The sequence below is a fragment of the Daktulosphaira vitifoliae genome, unplaced genomic scaffold, assembly GCF_025091365.1.
Source record: "Daktulosphaira vitifoliae isolate Bord-2020 unplaced genomic scaffold, ASM2509136v1 Scaffold_1, whole genome shotgun sequence".
NCBI lineage: Eukaryota > Metazoa > Arthropoda > Insecta > Hemiptera > Phylloxeridae > Daktulosphaira > Daktulosphaira vitifoliae.
In genome coordinates this window covers 84,349,031-84,366,807 of record NW_026099572.1, presented here as the reverse complement: position 1 = coordinate 84,366,807, position 17,777 = coordinate 84,349,031, and the positions used below count along the sequence as shown (strand labels likewise).

Below are 17,777 nucleotides of genomic sequence, written 5' to 3'. Positions count from 1 at the left end.
GTAAAATAGTTATAAAACATTTGTCGTGTGCGAACATTTAAGTTGTTTCCCTCAGTATATGCGAGTTCGCAGGCATACGCAAACAGTGTTTGAACGATCGGCAGCGTCGTCCATACAGTAAAATATTAGTATATTATTAAATTGGGTAATTCATTTTTAGAATTAACGTACTCTCGTCGTTATCGGTTTCTATAATAGTATAATCGCTATTATTATTACTATTTTCATTTATATTTTCTTCTGCGACCTTTAAAATAATAGTATGTGTTTTATTTTATTATATTTAATTTGACAATTTTTTATATCAATAACTAGCGGTATTATATTTAAAGCCGCACCCCCCCCCTCCACCAGCACCCACTAGCCTACACTGTCTTACTCAGTGGCGTATTTTGGGGGGTGTCCTCCNAACTAGCGGTATTATATTTAAAGCCGCACCCCCCCCCTCCACCAGCACCCACTAGCCTACACTGTCTTACTCAGTGGCGTATTTTGGGGGGTGTCCTCCATGTCTGGACACCCACCGACTTAAAAAAAAATGCCTAATATATTGGTATTAACTTTTTTTTATAATATACTATATTTATTAACTATAAAATAAATGGTATTTTAAATAAATAACAAAATTGAAGATAATTTGATAGGATTCGACGACACGTATTTATCTACATTTTATCAGAGATTTCTAGAAATTATTTGGATTTCATTGGGTCATTTAGATAACAAAAATACCCGTAGCAAAAATATAATAACAACGGAAATATTCTGAACTTGTAGTTCATTTTTAAATTTATTTTATAGTTTATCAGTTTAGAGAATTATAAACAAATAAGTTTAGTTACCCCTATTCAATATACCGCATTCATAAAAAATACAGAAAAGAATTTTTTATAATTAAAATAGTATTTAAAAAATAAACAAAAGTTATGAAATTCTTTATGAATCGTCATTTAGTAAAATTAAAATTAAGTTGTTAAGATAGTAGATACGCTTGTTAATTTAAAAATTTATAATTGGCTGACTTTTTAACTTAATTGTATCCATAACTGTATATTATAATATTTGTATATTCACATAACAAGAACATTAAATTATTTCAGTTAAGATAAATTTATATTAAATTTGAATTTCTTAAATGAAATGTTACAAAGAAAAATGAGATCAAAAAAAAATAACAAGACAACAATTAAACATAGAAAAAGTAAAAAAATGTTTGGTGGTATACAAATAAAAATTTCAATTTATAGTGAATATTAAGAAAATTGATATAAAATACAAAAATAAAATTTCATTCATAAAAATATTAATTGAATAGCTCGCCAGCAATAATTTCATTTTTGTGTCTTAATCTTATAAAAGGCATAAAATTTGCATTTATTGGTTTTGTATCTCCTCGAGACATTTTTTCTGTCAGCTCAACAGTAAATGGCCCACAATCATGTCCATTGGTTTGGCGAGATGTCTCACCTATTTGTAATGTCCATGTAGAAGCTTTTCCTTTTTTGTCTATCTCCCATTCAATTAAGAAATTGTTTAATACCATTGGATAGGGACCCTCATACGACTTAAGACTATCATATGATGTCACAGTCTTTTCAGGTATATTAACCACTGTCAATATCCAATGACTCTCATATACATTCATGGGCACAAAAAGTAATTTTATTGTGTGAATATCTTTTTTTATCCATCTTCTTACAGCTGGATAACCTCCTCGAAGATACGCTACAATAAAATCAGTGACAACTGCATAAACTTCACCTTCTGACCGTTTTACTATCATTTTAATGTACTCATTAATTGTGTCTGAAGTATACCAAGATGTGGGCGATTTAAATGAAGGTGCATTATACTGATCAAGAGATTTTGTGTTCTGATATTGCATTACTTCTGCAAGTGTAACCATATTTAAACATTTTTCATAAAATTAATAAAAGACTTTGTTGAACAGTTTACTATTATTTAGGTTTATTTAAGGTTTTGGAATATGAAATTAAACACGTATAATTACTTTTGTTTAAAACGTCCATGGACCCCCTTAATGACACGCCTCTGCAGAAGTTATATTAATTTAACTCGTATTATTATAATTAATTATGTTTAATAAATAATCTTTTTTTATTTAATTTTACATAAAATAAATAGATTAAATAACTAATTACCTTTTTCTTTCTCTGGTACTTTTATTACTTCAATAGTGGACAGAGCAAGTAAATTTACGTCATTCGGCGTATTTAAGGTCAAAGGATTAGAACTAACTTTTGGCTCTAAAATAATTTATGTTTAAAAATATTACATATTTGTTTCAAAAATCAAAATTTCATATTTTTTAAAAATGAATTATATTTTAAAAGTTGTATACTTTTTATGACTTTTTCATCTTCTTCGGATGAATTTCTTTTTAAATTTGGTCGAGCAGTAGTATTAGAAGATATCTCAAAAAGTTGTTTTTTTATTTCGGATTTTTTGCGTTCCAAATTTTTCTTATGAAAACTCTTAACGGATCATAAAAATATATTTAATTATATGATAAATTTATTTAAGAAATCTGCTTTAAGTCCAAAAAATGGTTTAGGGTATACCCTAAAATCTTTTTATTGAAATAAAGCATAATAAAATATACCTTTTCTAACAAATCAGCTGATATTAATAGCGGATTGTCTTTTGAAATTGCTATATTTTTTTTTTCTGTTGAATTTAAAATTTCATTTTTATATTTTTCAGATTTTTCATTCTGAAAAAGTGTTCCGAATTCTCTTTGCTGCATCATATTCTAGGTAACCAAAGAGATATTTAAATAAACAAATAAACTATACTTAATATTATATTATTATCTTCGATAAAAATTGAATTTCCCATAAAAATCTAATAGAAAAAATAGCAGAATAATATTAAACATTATGTTACCGCATTTATATTAAGGGGGTTGATAGTTTATTTTATATTTTTGAATCAGACAAACCCCAATAACATAGCTAAATCGAATAAATATATTAATATAATTATAGTTACCAATTTTTCTGGAATAATTTTATCATTTTTATTCGTTTTTCGATACGTGCGTTTTTTTGGAATAATGGAATTTTTTATAGGATAAATATTTTTATTAATAATTGCTGCAAATTGAATATAATTTTAATAATTATTAATTAAATAATCAATTTCGAAAAAGGTTTTTAATATTAAAATAGTTAAATTAAAGTAAAGCGACTGAATTATTGTTATATATGAATAAGAGAACTTATTATTAATTTTTCTTATATTTTATATTAAAAAACTTTTTCTCTATTCGAAATAGTTAGTTTAATTATTAATCTTAATAGTGTTTACAGATAATTCTTCCATCTTTAGTTGACTTTTTTGATATTTGTCCTTTATTTGTATTATTTAAAACACAATTGGAATGCATGAAACGACGATTCCATATTTCTTCAACTCTGCGTATGACCTTATGTAAGTTTGATTCATTTGTTTGACCAAAAATATTTTTTTCACTTGCCATATCAATAACTAATTAAATAAATCTTAATAATTACACAAGACGATAGTTTATTTTTCACGGGAAAAAACGAAGTGAACTGAAATGTCGATAAAATCAACATTTACATCTAATTGTCAAGGAAACTTAATTGTAAAAATTCATTAAAAAAATGTATAAGCCAATTATAAATAAATTTAGTATAAACAATACTTATTTATTTTAATTGTATTATTGGTCAAAGAATACAATATTTTAAGAATAATACAGAGAATTATCAAAAAAAAAAAATATATATATATATTTTAAAGATATTTTGAAGAAAAACCTTTTGTATTTGTTTGTTTATTTATTACATTAGTTTACAAATGATAGAGATTTTTTTATGAAAGTTCAAGTGGAATAAATTTGATATCGGTTAACAGAATATTTATGCATATAAAATTTAATCTGTATGAAATAAAATATCAACGTTTGGATTTATTCTCTTGCAACTATTAAAAATTTTGCCCATGTGAAATTGCTATTTCCATTTAGTTATTAACAAAAAACATCATGCCATGCGATTATAATCAACATAAAAATTTATTAAGTTGAATATATAAAATAGTTTAACAATTTAATTAATAATTGAATTAATGACATAATAATCCTGATAAAAGAAAATAACAGGAGATTTGAATTAATTTTAACGACTTTAACAAATCGAAAATAACTTTAGGGTTTAACTACCTTATAGGTTTAATTATTATTTGCATTTTTAATGTTATTATTATTTTTAATTTTTTTTTTTTGACAATAACGGCTATCTTTGTAACTTCAATGAAAATGACAAATTATCCAAGAAAATCAAGGAAATTTTAGAGAAATATTGGTGGAAGCGAACAAGTAACCTTGTGTGTTCGATATTTAGATGTTGAAAATATGATTATCAAGGAAGAATTCTTCAGTTTGTGCCTACAACAGATACTACTGGAAAAGGTTTATATATTATTATTCAAAGTTTACATTCATTTGGTGTAGAAACAAAATACCTTAGAGGACAGTGTTACGATGGATGTGCTTCTATGTCTGGTCAATTTAACGGAGCTCAATCTCTTATTCACCAAAGTTATCCGCTTGCGACGTTTGTTCATTGTGCTGTTCATGTTTTAAACCTTGCTATTTCTTATTCATCTTCTATACAAGAAACACGAAATGGATTAGGAACAACATCTAAAGTTAGAGATTTTTTCATATACCCAAAGCGAAAAGATGTGTTGAAAAGTCAAATCGAAGAAAGTCAAAAATGTATAACTAAAAAATCATTAAAACAATTATGTGCGACTAAATGAGTTGAACGTTTTTATGCTGTCAATGATTTTCTTGAGCTTTTTGTGTACCTAATTGAATCGTTATTTATAATTTCGAAGTGGAATGACACTGAAACATCATCAAAAGCAAGTCATTTTCGAACATCAATATTGAAAGGAGATTTTATTATTTGNCGAACATCAATACTGAAAGGAGATTTTATTATTTGTTTACTTATTATAAATAAAGTATTTAGTTATGAGTTACTTTGTTTAAAACAACTTCAAAGAAATTAGCAGGTACACAGCATTGTTATTATCAATGGTAGTAAGGCACATTGTTGTGAGTTTAAAAATACACTAACTGACAATACAGAAAGTATATCTATGATAGTCATAATTGATAATAAATAATAAGTGGCTGCGACATTGATATCATATAAACCATTTAGCTACCTGAATTTGTAATCATATCATCATGTGTATTATACATGTATTTTAACTCAAAAATTTGAAACATTAAATGTTTATATCTAATAAACTAATAAAGTTATATTAAAAGTTCAAATGCCATTTACTATTTAATTAAAAATCCAAACATTTTATTATATTCAAAATATGTGTCCCCATTTAAAAGACAAAGTTGACAACCTTACAAGGCATAAGGGATGAACATAAAAAGTTTTAAATAGTTAATAAATTAAGAATAATGTGTAACTAAAGAAAACCAAAAATAATGTTTAAATTATATTTATTCTACAAGTAAATGAGTGGGTTATGATAAAAAAATCAGTCTGTATACTGTAATATAGTTTATCATTTGTAAAGCTGGAAGTAAAACATTATTGAAATGTTTCGTTTAATTGTAATTTCCTGATCTATTATTACTAGACCAGGAATTAAATATTTATAAACATTTTTGAAAACGATAGTATTATTAATTTTGAAAAAAGAAGAAATATTAAACAAAATATTTTAGTATATAAGACGAAATGGAATGAATCGTAGAGGAGAGAGGACCTAAGGAGCACCGAAGGTAATCTCTTTTCGTGCGGTACGTTTATGACATTAAGTTTTCATTTTGTGTATTGTTTTATTGTGTTTTTAGTGTATATTTATTTTGTATGTTTTGCATTGTTTAATTATATCTATAATAAATACATTTGAGTTATTATTAAACTTTTATTACTTTAAGTTAAGACACTAGGGTTGTTTCTTTTAAGATACAACAGTACCAAAATTTCAAATTTCAAATTATTTGTCAATTCCTAAAATAGTAATTAGAAAAATAGTAAGTTTTTTTTACGTCAGTAAACATTTCTATAATTTTCGTTTGTGAGGTTCATTAAAAGTTGGACACCACCCGAGAAATCATTCAAAATACGCCACTGGTCTTACAGTATAACTGTTCATTGATAAATAAGCATAAAATACAGAAATTATTACAGATGAATGGAGTACATTCATCATGGAGTATATAAATCATTTTGACATTTTATATATAACATTAACATAGTTTTTTTATAAATAAGATTAGGATTAATACAATGCATTTAATTATTAAAATTAGAATAAAAAATATGACAAAAATAATTTATAGATTTCTTTTCGGAAGGAAGGATTTTAAAAGTGACTATGAATTGATTTATGATTGAATCGTGTATATTACAATATAACTAAACAGTATGTGTTTGTTGACTNGGGTATCTATTGTTCTCATTGTTACAAACAATGAGAACAATAGAAACCCGTTTCCTGACTTACTGAACACCCTGTATAACTAAACAGTATGTGTTTGTTGATTATTTTTCTTAAATGTTTATTTAAACTTTTTGTTTGAAAAGAATTATGTCCTTCTAACAAAATCATGTATAAATATCCCAATTTATGGCAGTGACGAGTATATTACGACAAATAATATTATTTCTTTTACGAAAATTAAAAATTCTTAATAGATCCGAGAAAACGAGTGTCTTATTCTTAATCGATACATTAAATATAGTTGAGCAAATATAAAATGTGTATATATTTATCACAATGACACTAAAAAAAAAAAAATTAATTATGCCATATGAGTATTAAAAAAATATACACATGAAAATAATAAAATAATACATAAGAGTACTGAATTTTTAAATTATAAGTAATGAATCCATCTTGTGTAAACACAAAATAGCATTAGCTGTTACTATTTCTTCCAAGTAACAGATTGTTATTGCTGTTCAAGCAGTAACTGTTATAAATCACTGTTACTGTTATTTTTTCCCATCATTAATTATTACAAACCATTCAGAATATTATGCATGTTAAACGACTAAATAAAATAACAAATATCTTATTTGAATGAAAATTTTCATGATTAAATACTTTTGACTATCGAATTATCAAATAAAATATACGGTTATTTTTGTTTTAATGAAAACTACTAATATTTCATCAGGTATTCGATAGTATTCAGTTATGCATATGTCATTCAGTAGAATTATATATATGTATATTCGGTAATACATTACCCAACTAGTAAATCTTATACGAGGGGTGACAGTAGCGTAACTAAGATTTCAAGGGAATCAGGATCCCCTTGGCTTTTCTCCTGGTTACATCAATGAATGGTGAGGGGAAAAGGTTATCACTGATGACTCAGGAACAATTATAACAAATGAGTCAAAGATAACTTGAGAAACTATTTCTATACCTAAGTAGAGAAACAGTCCAAGTCGACTTAAATTAAATTTCACTTTTTAGCGTTTCAACACGTGAAGTTTTTTAACCATCTTCATTTAAATCGTGTAAAGTCGGGTTCCCATTACTCGTAAATTTTCCGAGTAATCGTTATTTGTCAATATTTATCAAGGAGTAGGGAATGGTGTACTTGAACGATATTCGTTCATCGGCATTCGTTATTTGTCATCTTCACGACGGTTGTCGGTTTTGTGACACAAATCAAAACGATTATAAATATTTGTCCAAATACGCGATAGGTGGAAACTGTCTACTAGGCTATGTTTTTTATTTTAATGAATACTCGTTCAAAATCAATACTTTGTTTACTTAAATAAACGACGATATTTTTATTTTAAAATACCATACAATGGGAGTACACTGATATTCATTAAGATTATATGAATCTAATTGACATAAAAATTAAAGTTAAACTCATTTTAAGTTTCTTGCTTATTCTAAATTGAGAAAAACAACTTTGAAATGTTGAACTAGTTTAAATTGTATTTTTTATCTACCGTCAAATACAGAGTACGGTGCCGCATCGGTACACATTTTTGTCTTTTGTACTTTGGATACATAGGTCAGAATCCCGCCTGTAATAGTAAATATTTTTGCATTTTTTTCTTAATTCTCTTAAAGTTGTATAAATATTCGAAATTAGTTTGACATTTTTCTCATTTAGAAATAAAAACATATAAAGTGATTAAAATTATATAAGAATAATAAGCTATATTGTGAAAATATACAATCATGGCCAGATTTTTTGAAATAAGAAATGTTTAATTACTATGAACTAATTTCAGTTTTTTTTTTAACTAACTTTATTTATTAATGAAGTTCTTAGATCAATGTTTTATAAAGATTTTATTAAAAAATTCATTAAGGTGCATTGAGTCACAGAAGACGTTTCTGTGACCTTCAATGTTTTTTAATGTGATTGTTAGGTGGTTGTTCCATTATATTCAATATGCTTGATTATATGATTTTATAATAAGGCAATTAGCTGATTTACCGCGCAACACCTCAAATAGCAATACACATTTGTAGCGCTTAAAATAGCAAATGTGGCGCCATCTTACAGAGAATTATGTAAAATATAAACTTGGGAAACAATTAGTGAGTGCTACCACCTGATTATATTTTTTCTTCTGGAGAAAATAATGTTTCTTTATCTATTCCCCACGTTTTTCTTTTTGTCGCCCAACTCCTCTGAGACTGTTTTTCATATACTGTACGATATTGTTATTAGGTTGTTTTTGGTAGAACTGTTTGACGACTTGTGATAATTTTTGTCATCCTGAAAATTGTGAAACATTAAATCTTAGAAGTCATAATTATCCAAATTACATCAATGCTGCTGCTTGTCAATAATGAGACATGATCCGTTGTATAAATTACTTTGGAGAAGTTCTGAGTAAAATAGTTTTAGATATTATTCGTTCATGACTGTGGTGTCCAGATTAACTTATTTGTTATTAGACTTTCGTCAAACATATAAATTTAATAATACTCAAAAACTTACGAGTTTGCGATCAATGCAGACCGTTTAAGAATGGCTTGCTTGAACGTATTGAAACAGGAAATCAAAGTATTGGAATCTACTTTTCCCAAAAATCATGACCGATTTCAAGTTCACACAGCTACTGTTGATGAGGTGATATGTAAATTCGTTGGACCAACTGGTCGTCAGTTCGAAATTATTGGCAATATTACAGTATGAATTTTCAAGTATCAAATATTTAATTAGAAATTAATAATATTGTATTTTAACATAATTCAGGAAACCTACCCGGGAACTCCTCCAGTTTGGTTTGCCGATACTGATGACTCTAAAGTTACTAATGCAATTGAAAAACTTGGTCAAACATCTGGTCTTAATAATCATGTAAGTGTTTTTAATGTTACATATCAAAAGTATAATTAAAGTATCATTTTAATGTTGATACTATTATTATTTTATTACAATTATTTATATTTATTAATTTACCATTTAAAATGTATAAGTATTATAATGTATTAGATATAAACAATTTCAAAGAAAGTATTAATTCTTAATTGAGTTTTATATTTTTGATCTCTATAATTTAAAAAATGTTAAATTTAAGATATATTTTTAATTTGAATTAACAAGAATATTTCTTAATATTTATTTCTTAACAACAAAATAATGTATCACTTTTGAAATAACTTCTCATAGTTAATTTGCATTAGATTAATCAATCTGAAACTGATTATTAAAACTCCTTAACTTGACCTCATATAACAAATATTTAAGATTTTAAATGTAAAGGATCATCAATGTTGTCTTAAAATAAATATACAAACAAAAATTTATTTTGTTAAATAAGTAATTCTACATATTAACATCAAAATAATGATAACAGTTATTCATTGTTTTAGTTGAATAATGTGATATAAATATAATAATAGTTTACTATTATATCATATATCATATACAGTTGGTAATATATACAAAGGGTTATAACCAGTGCTCGAATTGGGGGGGTGCGCAGGGGGACGTAGCTCCTCTACTTTTTTTTCAATTTTTTTGCGCACCCCAACTACTTTTTTTTATTGGGACGGGAGGACGGTAGAAAATACCCCCCCTTTTTTTTTTTTTTTAATATTAGTATAATAATGAAATATGATTTATTAATAAATACTAAATAAAGTAATGAGTAAAAAAAAAAAAAATGTCTTCAAAATACTAGGGACGCAGTTTTCAAATTGTTAAGTTGAGCTCCCCTACTTATTTTTGGCCAATTTGAGCACTGGTTATAACTATGTCTCGTAAAATATGTTTAATGTTATAAAACAAAAAATAACTTTTTTATTTTTAATTTATATTACTTTTTACAGCAAATTTCAATAAAACTGTGTTATGTTCCTTTATTAATTCTTTAAATTTTTATTAGTTAGATTTTCAAATGAAAATGACTAGAAAATTATTTAATTAAAACACATGATTCGCCTCATTAATAAATGAAAACTTAAAATAAAGTTGCTTGGTGGTAATGAAAGTTAAATTTCAAAACTAATTTTCTATTTAAATATAAATTGTAAAAATATTAAAAATTAGGCTTGAAAAATAAATGCAAAGTGAATTTTAATATTAGAAATTAATACTGATTAACTTTTGTTTTTTTTAATTTATCCAAAACTTTTTACTGTTTTTTCTTGTAAAATAAATTATTGGTTGGGTTTATCATACATTTTTTTATTTCTAAAATTTTTAATGTCAAGTTTCTCAATGATTACCATTAAAAAAAAAGATTGCTTATTATTGGTTGAAAGTAGTAAATTTTATTAGTGTTTAACTAGTAATGTAGTTTTACAAAAACTGCAAATGAAAATGCCCAAACAGAGTATTGTCCTCTATTCTCTTTCACTAATGAAATAACCAAAAATTATTTTTGATTTTCAAGAAAAGATACCTTAAGAAACTTGATGGGAAAGAAAGGTGAACTATAATAAAAGTTATAACTCCTAAGTTCTACTATGGTTGTACCGCTATCTCCAATAGTCTTTCTATTTTAGATTCTAAGTGAAGCTAAAACAGTTAAGGTTATACAATAAAGATTATTTCTCATGTAGTACATGTGTAAAAAAAGTTAATCTTTTATGTGTAAATGGTCCTCAAAGCAGGGATGTAACATTTTAAATAAACAGTGTGTAAAACGCCAAAAATTTGAACATTTTTATTGGTCTTAAACATTTTAAATTGTTAACTCATATTTTAAACAGGTTTTTTATGTAAATCATGTTTTTAACAATCCAGTTTTAAAGTATACAAATTTATATCAAATAAAATTTATTATTAGCTGGTTAGTCTAGTATTATGAAGATAATCTCGATTAAATTTAGTTGTTTAGGATGTGACAATTTGTCCTGTAGACATTTTTTTCAGAGTTAATTATTCTCTTTATCAAAACTCTGTTTTTTTTTTAAATTATATACAATTAAAATAAAAAAAATCTTAACTATTTTATTATATTTATTTGTTAATTTCTAACTATATTTTTTAAAAACTTTTTAAGGTTATTAATCAAGTTAGTATATTGATAAGTGAACTTTGTCGAACATATTGTTTATCTGAGCCGTCCGAGCTTCAAAGACTGATACAGATGCCTTGTAGTTCAGGGGCATCAACTTCTACTTCCTGTTCTAGTAAACTTACTGATGAAGAAGATGATGATGATGAAGATGAAGAAGAAGTAGAAGAATATATACAGTTAGAAATGGAAGAACCTATTACTGAGTCTACTAAAAAACAGGTTTTTATATCAACACTTAAATATGAGCTAGATAATTTGTGTAGTAAAATTTATCTTATAAAATATCTAATTTATAATAAATTTTTGAAACAATGATTTAATTAAAACTGCATTTGAGGAACGCTTAGGAAAGGGTATTGAATTTTGTCAATTTATGATAAATATTGATAACCATTTTATATCATTTAAATTATTTTGAAGTGATAAGCAAAAAAAAAATTTTTAATGCATAAATTAAATTAGCATTAGACCATATGCTATTTACCCAAGGCCCTTCTTTTTATGCAGTCCTTTATTTTAAACCTAATCAAATAAATTTATTTAATTAATTGATACTTAAACCTTTTAATATAGTTAAATTTTACATTGATTTTTTACTGTTCTAATTTCTATACTGAAAATATTTAATGCTGACGAAGCAGTGTCATATTTTATATACAAAAAGTGTTCAATTATCAAATATGCATATATATAATATTTTTTGGACAATATCACACTTTTCATTCTTATTCAAACCTAATAGACTTCTTATGTATCTGTGTTAGTATTTATAACTGGATAATATTACTCAGGTTCTGTTTCAAGTAAACTAATATAGCTTTGGATACTGTTTTTCTACTTGAATATTACATAATTATTTAAAACTTCATCCTTTCAACATACGTGTATTGTAAAGTATTTAGACAAATAAAAAATAATGAATTTAATAATCCTAAGATTATGTCTTTAATATTAATAAAATGTAGTTACATTTACAAATAAGTAGCCTTAAAAAATTAAATATGAAAATGTTGAAAACTTTTAATAATGCTTTGTGTTTGGTGTTACATTAGATTGACGATATGGAAGTTCAACATTTAGAAACTCTAGAAAGACTACGTCAAAATCAACGTCAAGATTATTTAAAAGGGGCTGTTACAGGATCTGTACAAGCAACTGACCGTCTGATGAAAGAACTAAGGGATATATATCGATCTGATAGTTTTAAGAAAGGTAAGATAACTTATATAATTAAGATTATGCCCAAGAAAGAAGGATAAAAATTCATCATAGCTAAAATAATTATGAATTAAAGATATAGTTTGCAATGAAACTATATAATAATATAATATTATAAAATTATATAAAATATTTTTATTTTTGTAAGTCCTCCCCTCAATAAAAAAATTCTAGCACGCTACTATTTTTTAAATTAGTATGTATTTATAGAAATATATCAAATTAAATATCTATTTTCTTTGATAATATTAGTTTTTTATCAAATCTTCATAGGCATGTATAGTGTTGAACTAGTTTGTGATAGTATTTATGAATGGAACATCAAGTTAATGACCGTTGATCCAGATTCAGCTTTATATCATGATTTACAAAAATTAAAGGAGAAAGAAGGAAAAGACTTCGTACTTTTAAACATCACGTTCAAAGAAACTTATCCATTTGAGCCACCATTTGTTCGTGTAGTTCATCCAATTATTCAAGGTGGATATGTCTTAGTTGGTGGTGCAATTTGTATGGAACTTCTAACTAAACAAGGTTGGAGTTCAGCATATACCGTTGAAGCAGTTATCATGCAAATTGCTGCTACTTTAGTCAAAGGAAAAGCTAGAATTCAATTTGGAGTACCAAAAACTATGAACCAGGTATCTCAAGCAACAAATCCAATAGTATGTTTAATTAATTTTTTAATTTATAAAGAATATTCAAAATATTAAACATATAATTTATTCAATTAACTTATTTTAGTTTACTATTTTTACTTAAATACTATTAGTAATTTTAAAATAAATTTTCAGGGTCAATACTCATTAGCTAGAGCACAACAATCATTCAAATCTCTTGTTCAAATTCATGAAAAAAATGGTAATTTTTCATCATACTAACAAATGTTTAATATCCTTATAAGTTATATTTTAAGATACATTTATATTATTTACATATTATAAAATGATTTAATTATTTTAGGTTGGTTTACACCCCCAAAAGAAGATGGTTAATCCAAAGTTGTACAATACTTAAAGTATAATTATTCATTCCTCAACGAAAATAATAATCACATGCTAATTTGTAAAAAAATGCATATTGTTCGTTTACAGCATACAATTTAAGTTTTTATTCTTACTTAATTTTAGTTTGTGTTAACTACATTTGATCAACACTTTAATTCCAAATATTCAGCAATATTGTATTTGTTCAATTATTCTAGTGTGAATATTAAGCTCACATATCGCATATAAAAAGATTGTGTATTCTTAAAATATGCTAAAAACTGCCATTGGAGGGGTTTTTTCAGGATTAAATAATTTACTTCAAGTACACAACTAAACTATTAATTTTACTGTGATTTCTTTAATAGTGTTTAGCATTCATTTTCAAGTATCCTTTTAATTTATATAATTTTTATGTGAATAAATGACACAAGTCTCATGCAAAATAAGTAGAAGTGCATTAATATTTACTTACACTCAGTAATTATAACACCAGTTTATATATTACACATTTATAGTCTTATATTATCATGTGTAATGCTCAAAAATTCTACTACTACTGCTTAAAGATTAATGTAAAATAAATAAACACTTGGTTTAACAAGTACTTACTAGCTATTTATCAACTTAATGTATATATGAAAATCGGTTTTTAACTGAAAATTTATTGTAATGTTAATTTATTTGTACTGATACAGGAAAAATCCTGATGTGTGTAAAAAAGCCACAAATATCAGTAAAATATTTTAGCTAAAATTTTTATACTAAATGTAATATAAATAATAACTTTTTATGTCAATTGTTACATTGCTAATGTCTAAGCATCCTATCATTAACTTAAGTAATATACAATTTTTTGAACTTTTATTCAGTTTTTAAATTATATATTTCTGAAAAGTAATTTATGTAATTCATACATAATTGCTATGAAGAGACTGTTTTTATGTAAAGTTTAGTTGGTATAACTATTTTATGATTTTTCATAAACAAATAGTCTTACATTTCACAGTTCGATCAATGTCCTTATGTAAAATAAATGTTGTACATTAGAAAATGAGTTTTTGAATATTTTATTGTATAATTAAGAATATATTATTTTATTATTCTACTTGAAAATTCAATGATGATATACATGTTTTATCACAATATTGTATTTAATAAAAGAAGAAATTTAATTAATACTTGTAGCTTAAATTAATTTTTTCGGAGTTCATAAACATTTTCCTTTAGAAACAAAGGCCCACATTTAAAATTTAAGAATTATGTAATAACTGTTATAAAAATATATTAGCTAGTTTAGTACATTAAAATTTTGAATAGAATCAATATCCACTCATTAAAGTAATTCATATTTGATACATTACACTGAGTACACTCATACTCAAATATTAATGAACTATTTTAAAATTCTATATTTGAAACCTATCTGACATTTTTATCTGATATTTTTTATTATTACTTAAGATCTATTGAAAAAGATATTTAAATTTAATGGCATTTAGTTTATTTACATATAAATTATTAATATAGGTTATATTTTCATTGTTAGTAATGTTCTGATGAATTAAATGAATTTCCAATACATTGAATAATATTCTCACCTATAGTAACACAGTAACTACTAATTTATTAGTATATTCATGTATTTATTATTTATAGGTTGATGCAAACACTTACCAATTTGTTTAATTAAAGCCATAGTTTCTTGGTGTCTTCTTTCTTCTGCTTCTTCTCTGTGGGCAGCAATTTTAAGTTTAGTTCTTTTCTTTTGGTCAGCTATTTCTCTAAGAGTTCTTGTTAACTCTGTTTCTTGTTTAATTTCGAACTCGTCAGATAAATCTTTACTATTACTATTTTTTATTTTTTTGGTATTTTTCCATTCATTTAGAATCGATTCTTTCTCATCACTTTGATCTATCAGAATAAGTATATAGTTGAATAATTTATGCTACAGCAATTTATCAGTAGAATATAAGTAATAAAAATTACCATCACTCAATCTAAGGTCACAAATTGGATCGATACTTGATATTTCAAATGTGTTTGAGTTGTCTTCTTTTAGCTCAGACACAGGGGATGAACTGCCATCATTAAGTTTATTATGTTTTCTTCTCATTATAGTTTTGTATCTAAACATAGGTAAATATATATTAAAGCAGGGTTTTTAAAATTAGTTCAGTTTTTTGAAAATTTTTACCGTATCGAGTAATTTAGTTGACAAATATTTTTCAAAAATTTGTAAAACTAATATTGTAGAAACTAAAGTATTATAAAATCGCATTAAACCTTAAAATTTGACTGAAAAGTATTAAACCAAAATTAACCATATTTTTTTTTGTTTCTTAAAACTTTTTTAAAGTCAAATTTTAAAGTTAAATGTTCAATTATGGCTTTAGAGATCTAAAACTAATTTTGGTTTCTGTGATTGTTTTTTCAATATATACTAAAAAATATGCATTGTAGAAGAATAAATTTATTAGATATAAGACAAATTTCCAAACCCAAAATTATTTTGGTTTCTAAAACCTGTTACTTGTACTAGCCCTGTAATAAAGTATTTTAAATTAAACCATTATAGAACTTGCCTATTAATGCACTGTTCAGCAGATCTATTAATATGTAGAGTTTCATTAATAGATTTTGATATAAATTCAAACATTTTTATTTTAGTACGGAAAGTTCTATGTAAACCAACTTTTGATATATTTTTTTTGTACAACTCCATGAGTAACTTTGTATCATCAACACTCCATTCATTAGAAATTATTTTAGTAAAAGTATTGTCTAAAAAATTGAAAATACACTTACAAAATTATTGATGTATAATAAATGTTAAAATTAAATTGAAATATTACCTTCTACTGAATTTTTTCCATTATAATCATGGTCAGCAGATACAGAGGCAGTAGCAGCTTTAATAAGATTCTCATTTCCATTGTAAAGTTTCATTGTATGTAGTTTTGTTTGGTTTTCTAAATTTTTTTCAAATTTGCCAACTTTTCGATGATTTACTACAGTTTTATACCTTTATATAATGAAATAATTAATAAAAAAATATTACATTTTTTAATTAATAAGAAAATAATTATTATTTTGTTAATAATATCATTTGAGTCAAGAATAAGAATTTTAGTGATATAATTTTTTTTTAATCATAGTAAATTAAAAATATTAAAATATTGTCACGTTGAAACTTTTTAAAAGTAATATTTTAGTTCTTTTAAATATAAGATAATAATCTTTTTAAACTTTTTACCTATTTTCACATTGATGGGCAGTCCTGACAAAATTAAATCTTATGGATAATGATTTTGAAATAAAATTAAACATTTCTTTTTTGCTTTTAAATTTTTTAGCTGGTCCAACTTGTGTTGCATTTCGTCTGTACATATCCATAAGAATCTTTGTTTCATATTGGGTCCATTCTCGCCAAGTTCTTTTACCTTCACATGATATAAATTAATATATTATAATTAGTTTTTATTTTAATAATATTGGAATATATGTAAATAATAAATACACATTTATATATATTTACAAATATGTAAATATATTTATAAATATTTATATATAATACAATATATAAAATTAATAAGTTATTAAAAATATATTTGATCTAATTTTACAATTAATGAGTGAAAGATTAATAATAGGCAAATAAACGATAATAACTTACGAGTTTCAGGAGGAGTTGTTGTTTGCAAATCACTATGATGATCATCATTTTTATAGGATTCAAAAGGCTGTTCTATTACAAAGATATCATCTGAATCTAAAAAATATATTCAATTTTAATTTAGAATTAGAATTAAAAATGAAAAACCATACCCATAACAGAATTTTGGATTCCTAAATTGCCATTATAGACAAAATAAGTCTCCATTATAAATAATCAATAACTTAAACTATCAATATAATTTTAATAATTATATTTATTTTTAATTCCAACATTTGAATAATATTTTCTTAGTTTATCATATTTTTAATGATAACACGAGATAAGGGATAATAACGTTTCAAGGAT

At 24.8% G+C, this 17,777-nt stretch overlaps 3 protein-coding genes and 1 long non-coding RNA gene across 10 annotated transcripts; 1 reads left to right on the top strand and 3 right to left on the bottom strand.

Annotated features, from left to right (window-relative positions):
• Positions 1 to 1,201: 1,201 nt before the first annotated feature.
• Positions 1,202 to 3,502, bottom strand: LOC126894689 (sentrin-specific protease 1-like). Of its 2 annotated transcripts, XM_050665882.1 has the most exons (6): positions 3,331 to 3,502; positions 3,013 to 3,116; positions 2,624 to 2,773; positions 2,363 to 2,495; positions 2,163 to 2,267; positions 1,202 to 1,890 (listed from the first exon to the last, which is right to left on the bottom strand). In XM_050665882.1, exons 1-6 carry the CDS (start codon positions 3,500 to 3,502, stop codon positions 1,304 to 1,306), a joined length of 1,251 nt encoding a protein of 416 aa, XP_050521839.1. In that variant the 3' UTR covers positions 1,202 to 1,303. The 2 variants fall into 2 exon arrangements, with proteins under 2 accessions (XP_050521839.1, XP_050521840.1); XM_050665883.1 differs by lacking the exon at positions 3,013 to 3,116 and having other exon boundaries at positions 3,331 to 3,475.
• Positions 3,503 to 4,251: 749 nt separating this feature from the next.
• On the bottom strand, positions 4,252 to 5,115 carry LOC126894693 (uncharacterized). 4 transcript variants are annotated; one of them, XR_007701482.1, is made up of 4 exons: positions 5,006 to 5,115; positions 4,720 to 4,900; positions 4,513 to 4,657; positions 4,266 to 4,447 (listed from the first exon to the last, which is right to left on the bottom strand). It is a non-coding gene; the product is annotated as an uncharacterized LOC126894693 (long non-coding RNA). The 4 variants fall into 4 exon arrangements; XR_007701479.1 differs by having other exon boundaries at positions 4,299 to 4,450; positions 5,006 to 5,114; XR_007701481.1 differs by having other exon boundaries at positions 4,300 to 4,450; positions 5,039 to 5,074.
• A 3,550-nt stretch (positions 5,116 to 8,665) lies between these two features.
• On the top strand, positions 8,666 to 13,971 carry LOC126894690 (ubiquitin-conjugating enzyme E2 Q2). Of its 2 annotated transcripts, XM_050665884.1 has the most exons (8): positions 8,666 to 8,908; positions 8,974 to 9,208; positions 9,275 to 9,379; positions 11,532 to 11,768; positions 12,602 to 12,761; positions 13,041 to 13,432; positions 13,562 to 13,628; positions 13,731 to 13,971. In XM_050665884.1, exons 2-8 carry the CDS (start codon positions 9,047 to 9,049, stop codon positions 13,760 to 13,762), a joined length of 1,155 nt encoding a protein of 384 aa, XP_050521841.1. In that variant the 5' UTR covers positions 8,666 to 8,908; positions 8,974 to 9,046; the 3' UTR covers positions 13,763 to 13,971. The 2 variants fall into 2 exon arrangements, with proteins under 2 accessions (XP_050521841.1, XP_050521842.1); XM_050665885.1 differs by having other exon boundaries at positions 8,667 to 9,208; positions 13,041 to 13,408.
• LOC126894691 (uncharacterized) lies at positions 13,887 to 17,731 on the bottom strand. 2 transcript variants are annotated; one of them, XM_050665887.1, is made up of 8 exons: positions 17,582 to 17,731; positions 17,430 to 17,525; positions 17,010 to 17,196; positions 16,609 to 16,778; positions 16,339 to 16,537; positions 15,743 to 15,882; positions 15,431 to 15,667; positions 13,887 to 15,371 (listed from the first exon to the last, which is right to left on the bottom strand). In XM_050665887.1, exons 1-8 carry the CDS (start codon positions 17,634 to 17,636, stop codon positions 15,355 to 15,357), a joined length of 1,101 nt encoding a protein of 366 aa, XP_050521844.1. In that variant the 5' UTR covers positions 17,637 to 17,731; the 3' UTR covers positions 13,887 to 15,354. The 2 variants fall into 2 exon arrangements, with proteins under 2 accessions (XP_050521844.1, XP_050521843.1); XM_050665886.1 differs by having other exon boundaries at positions 13,887 to 15,354.
• Between the last annotated feature and the right edge of the window lie 46 nt (positions 17,732 to 17,777).

What these genes read in the sequence shown, in the direction of transcription:
- LOC126894691 (XM_050665886.1), bottom strand. Translation starts at nt 17,636, where the DNA reads ATGGAGACTTATTTTGTCTATAATGGCAATTTAGGAATCCAAAATTCT. An exon ending in AACAACTCCTCCTGAAACTC is followed by an intron (nt 17,197 to 17,429) that starts GTAAGTTATTAT and finishes TATCATGTGAAG; the next exon opens with GTAAAAGAACTTGGCGAGAA. An exon ending in GGCTTTAATTAAACAAATTG is followed by an intron (nt 15,355 to 15,430) that starts GTAAGTGTTTGC and finishes GTGTTACTATAG; the next exon opens with GTGAGAATATTATTCAATGT.
- LOC126894689 (XM_050665882.1), bottom strand. Translation starts at nt 3,502, where the DNA reads ATGGCAAGTGAAAAAAATATTTTTGGTCAAACAAATGAATCAAACTTA. An exon ending in AGATGAAAAAGTCATAAAAA is followed by an intron (nt 2,268 to 2,362) that starts GTATACAACTTT and finishes AAATTATTTTAG; the next exon opens with AGCCAAAAGTTAGTTCTAAT. An exon ending in AGTACCAGAGAAAGAAAAAG is followed by an intron (nt 1,891 to 2,162) that starts GTAATTAGTTAT and finishes TTACACTTGCAG; the next exon opens with AAGTAATGCAATATCAGAAC.
- LOC126894690 (XM_050665884.1), top strand. Translation starts at nt 9,047, where the DNA reads ATGGCTTGCTTGAACGTATTGAAACAGGAAATCAAAGTATTGGAATCT. An exon ending in CTGAGTCTACTAAAAAACAG is followed by an intron (nt 11,769 to 12,601) that starts GTTTTTATATCA and finishes GTGTTACATTAG; the next exon opens with ATTGACGATATGGAAGTTCA. An exon ending in ATCTGATAGTTTTAAGAAAG is followed by an intron (nt 12,762 to 13,040) that starts GTAAGATAACTT and finishes AAATCTTCATAG; the next exon opens with GCATGTATAGTGTTGAACTA.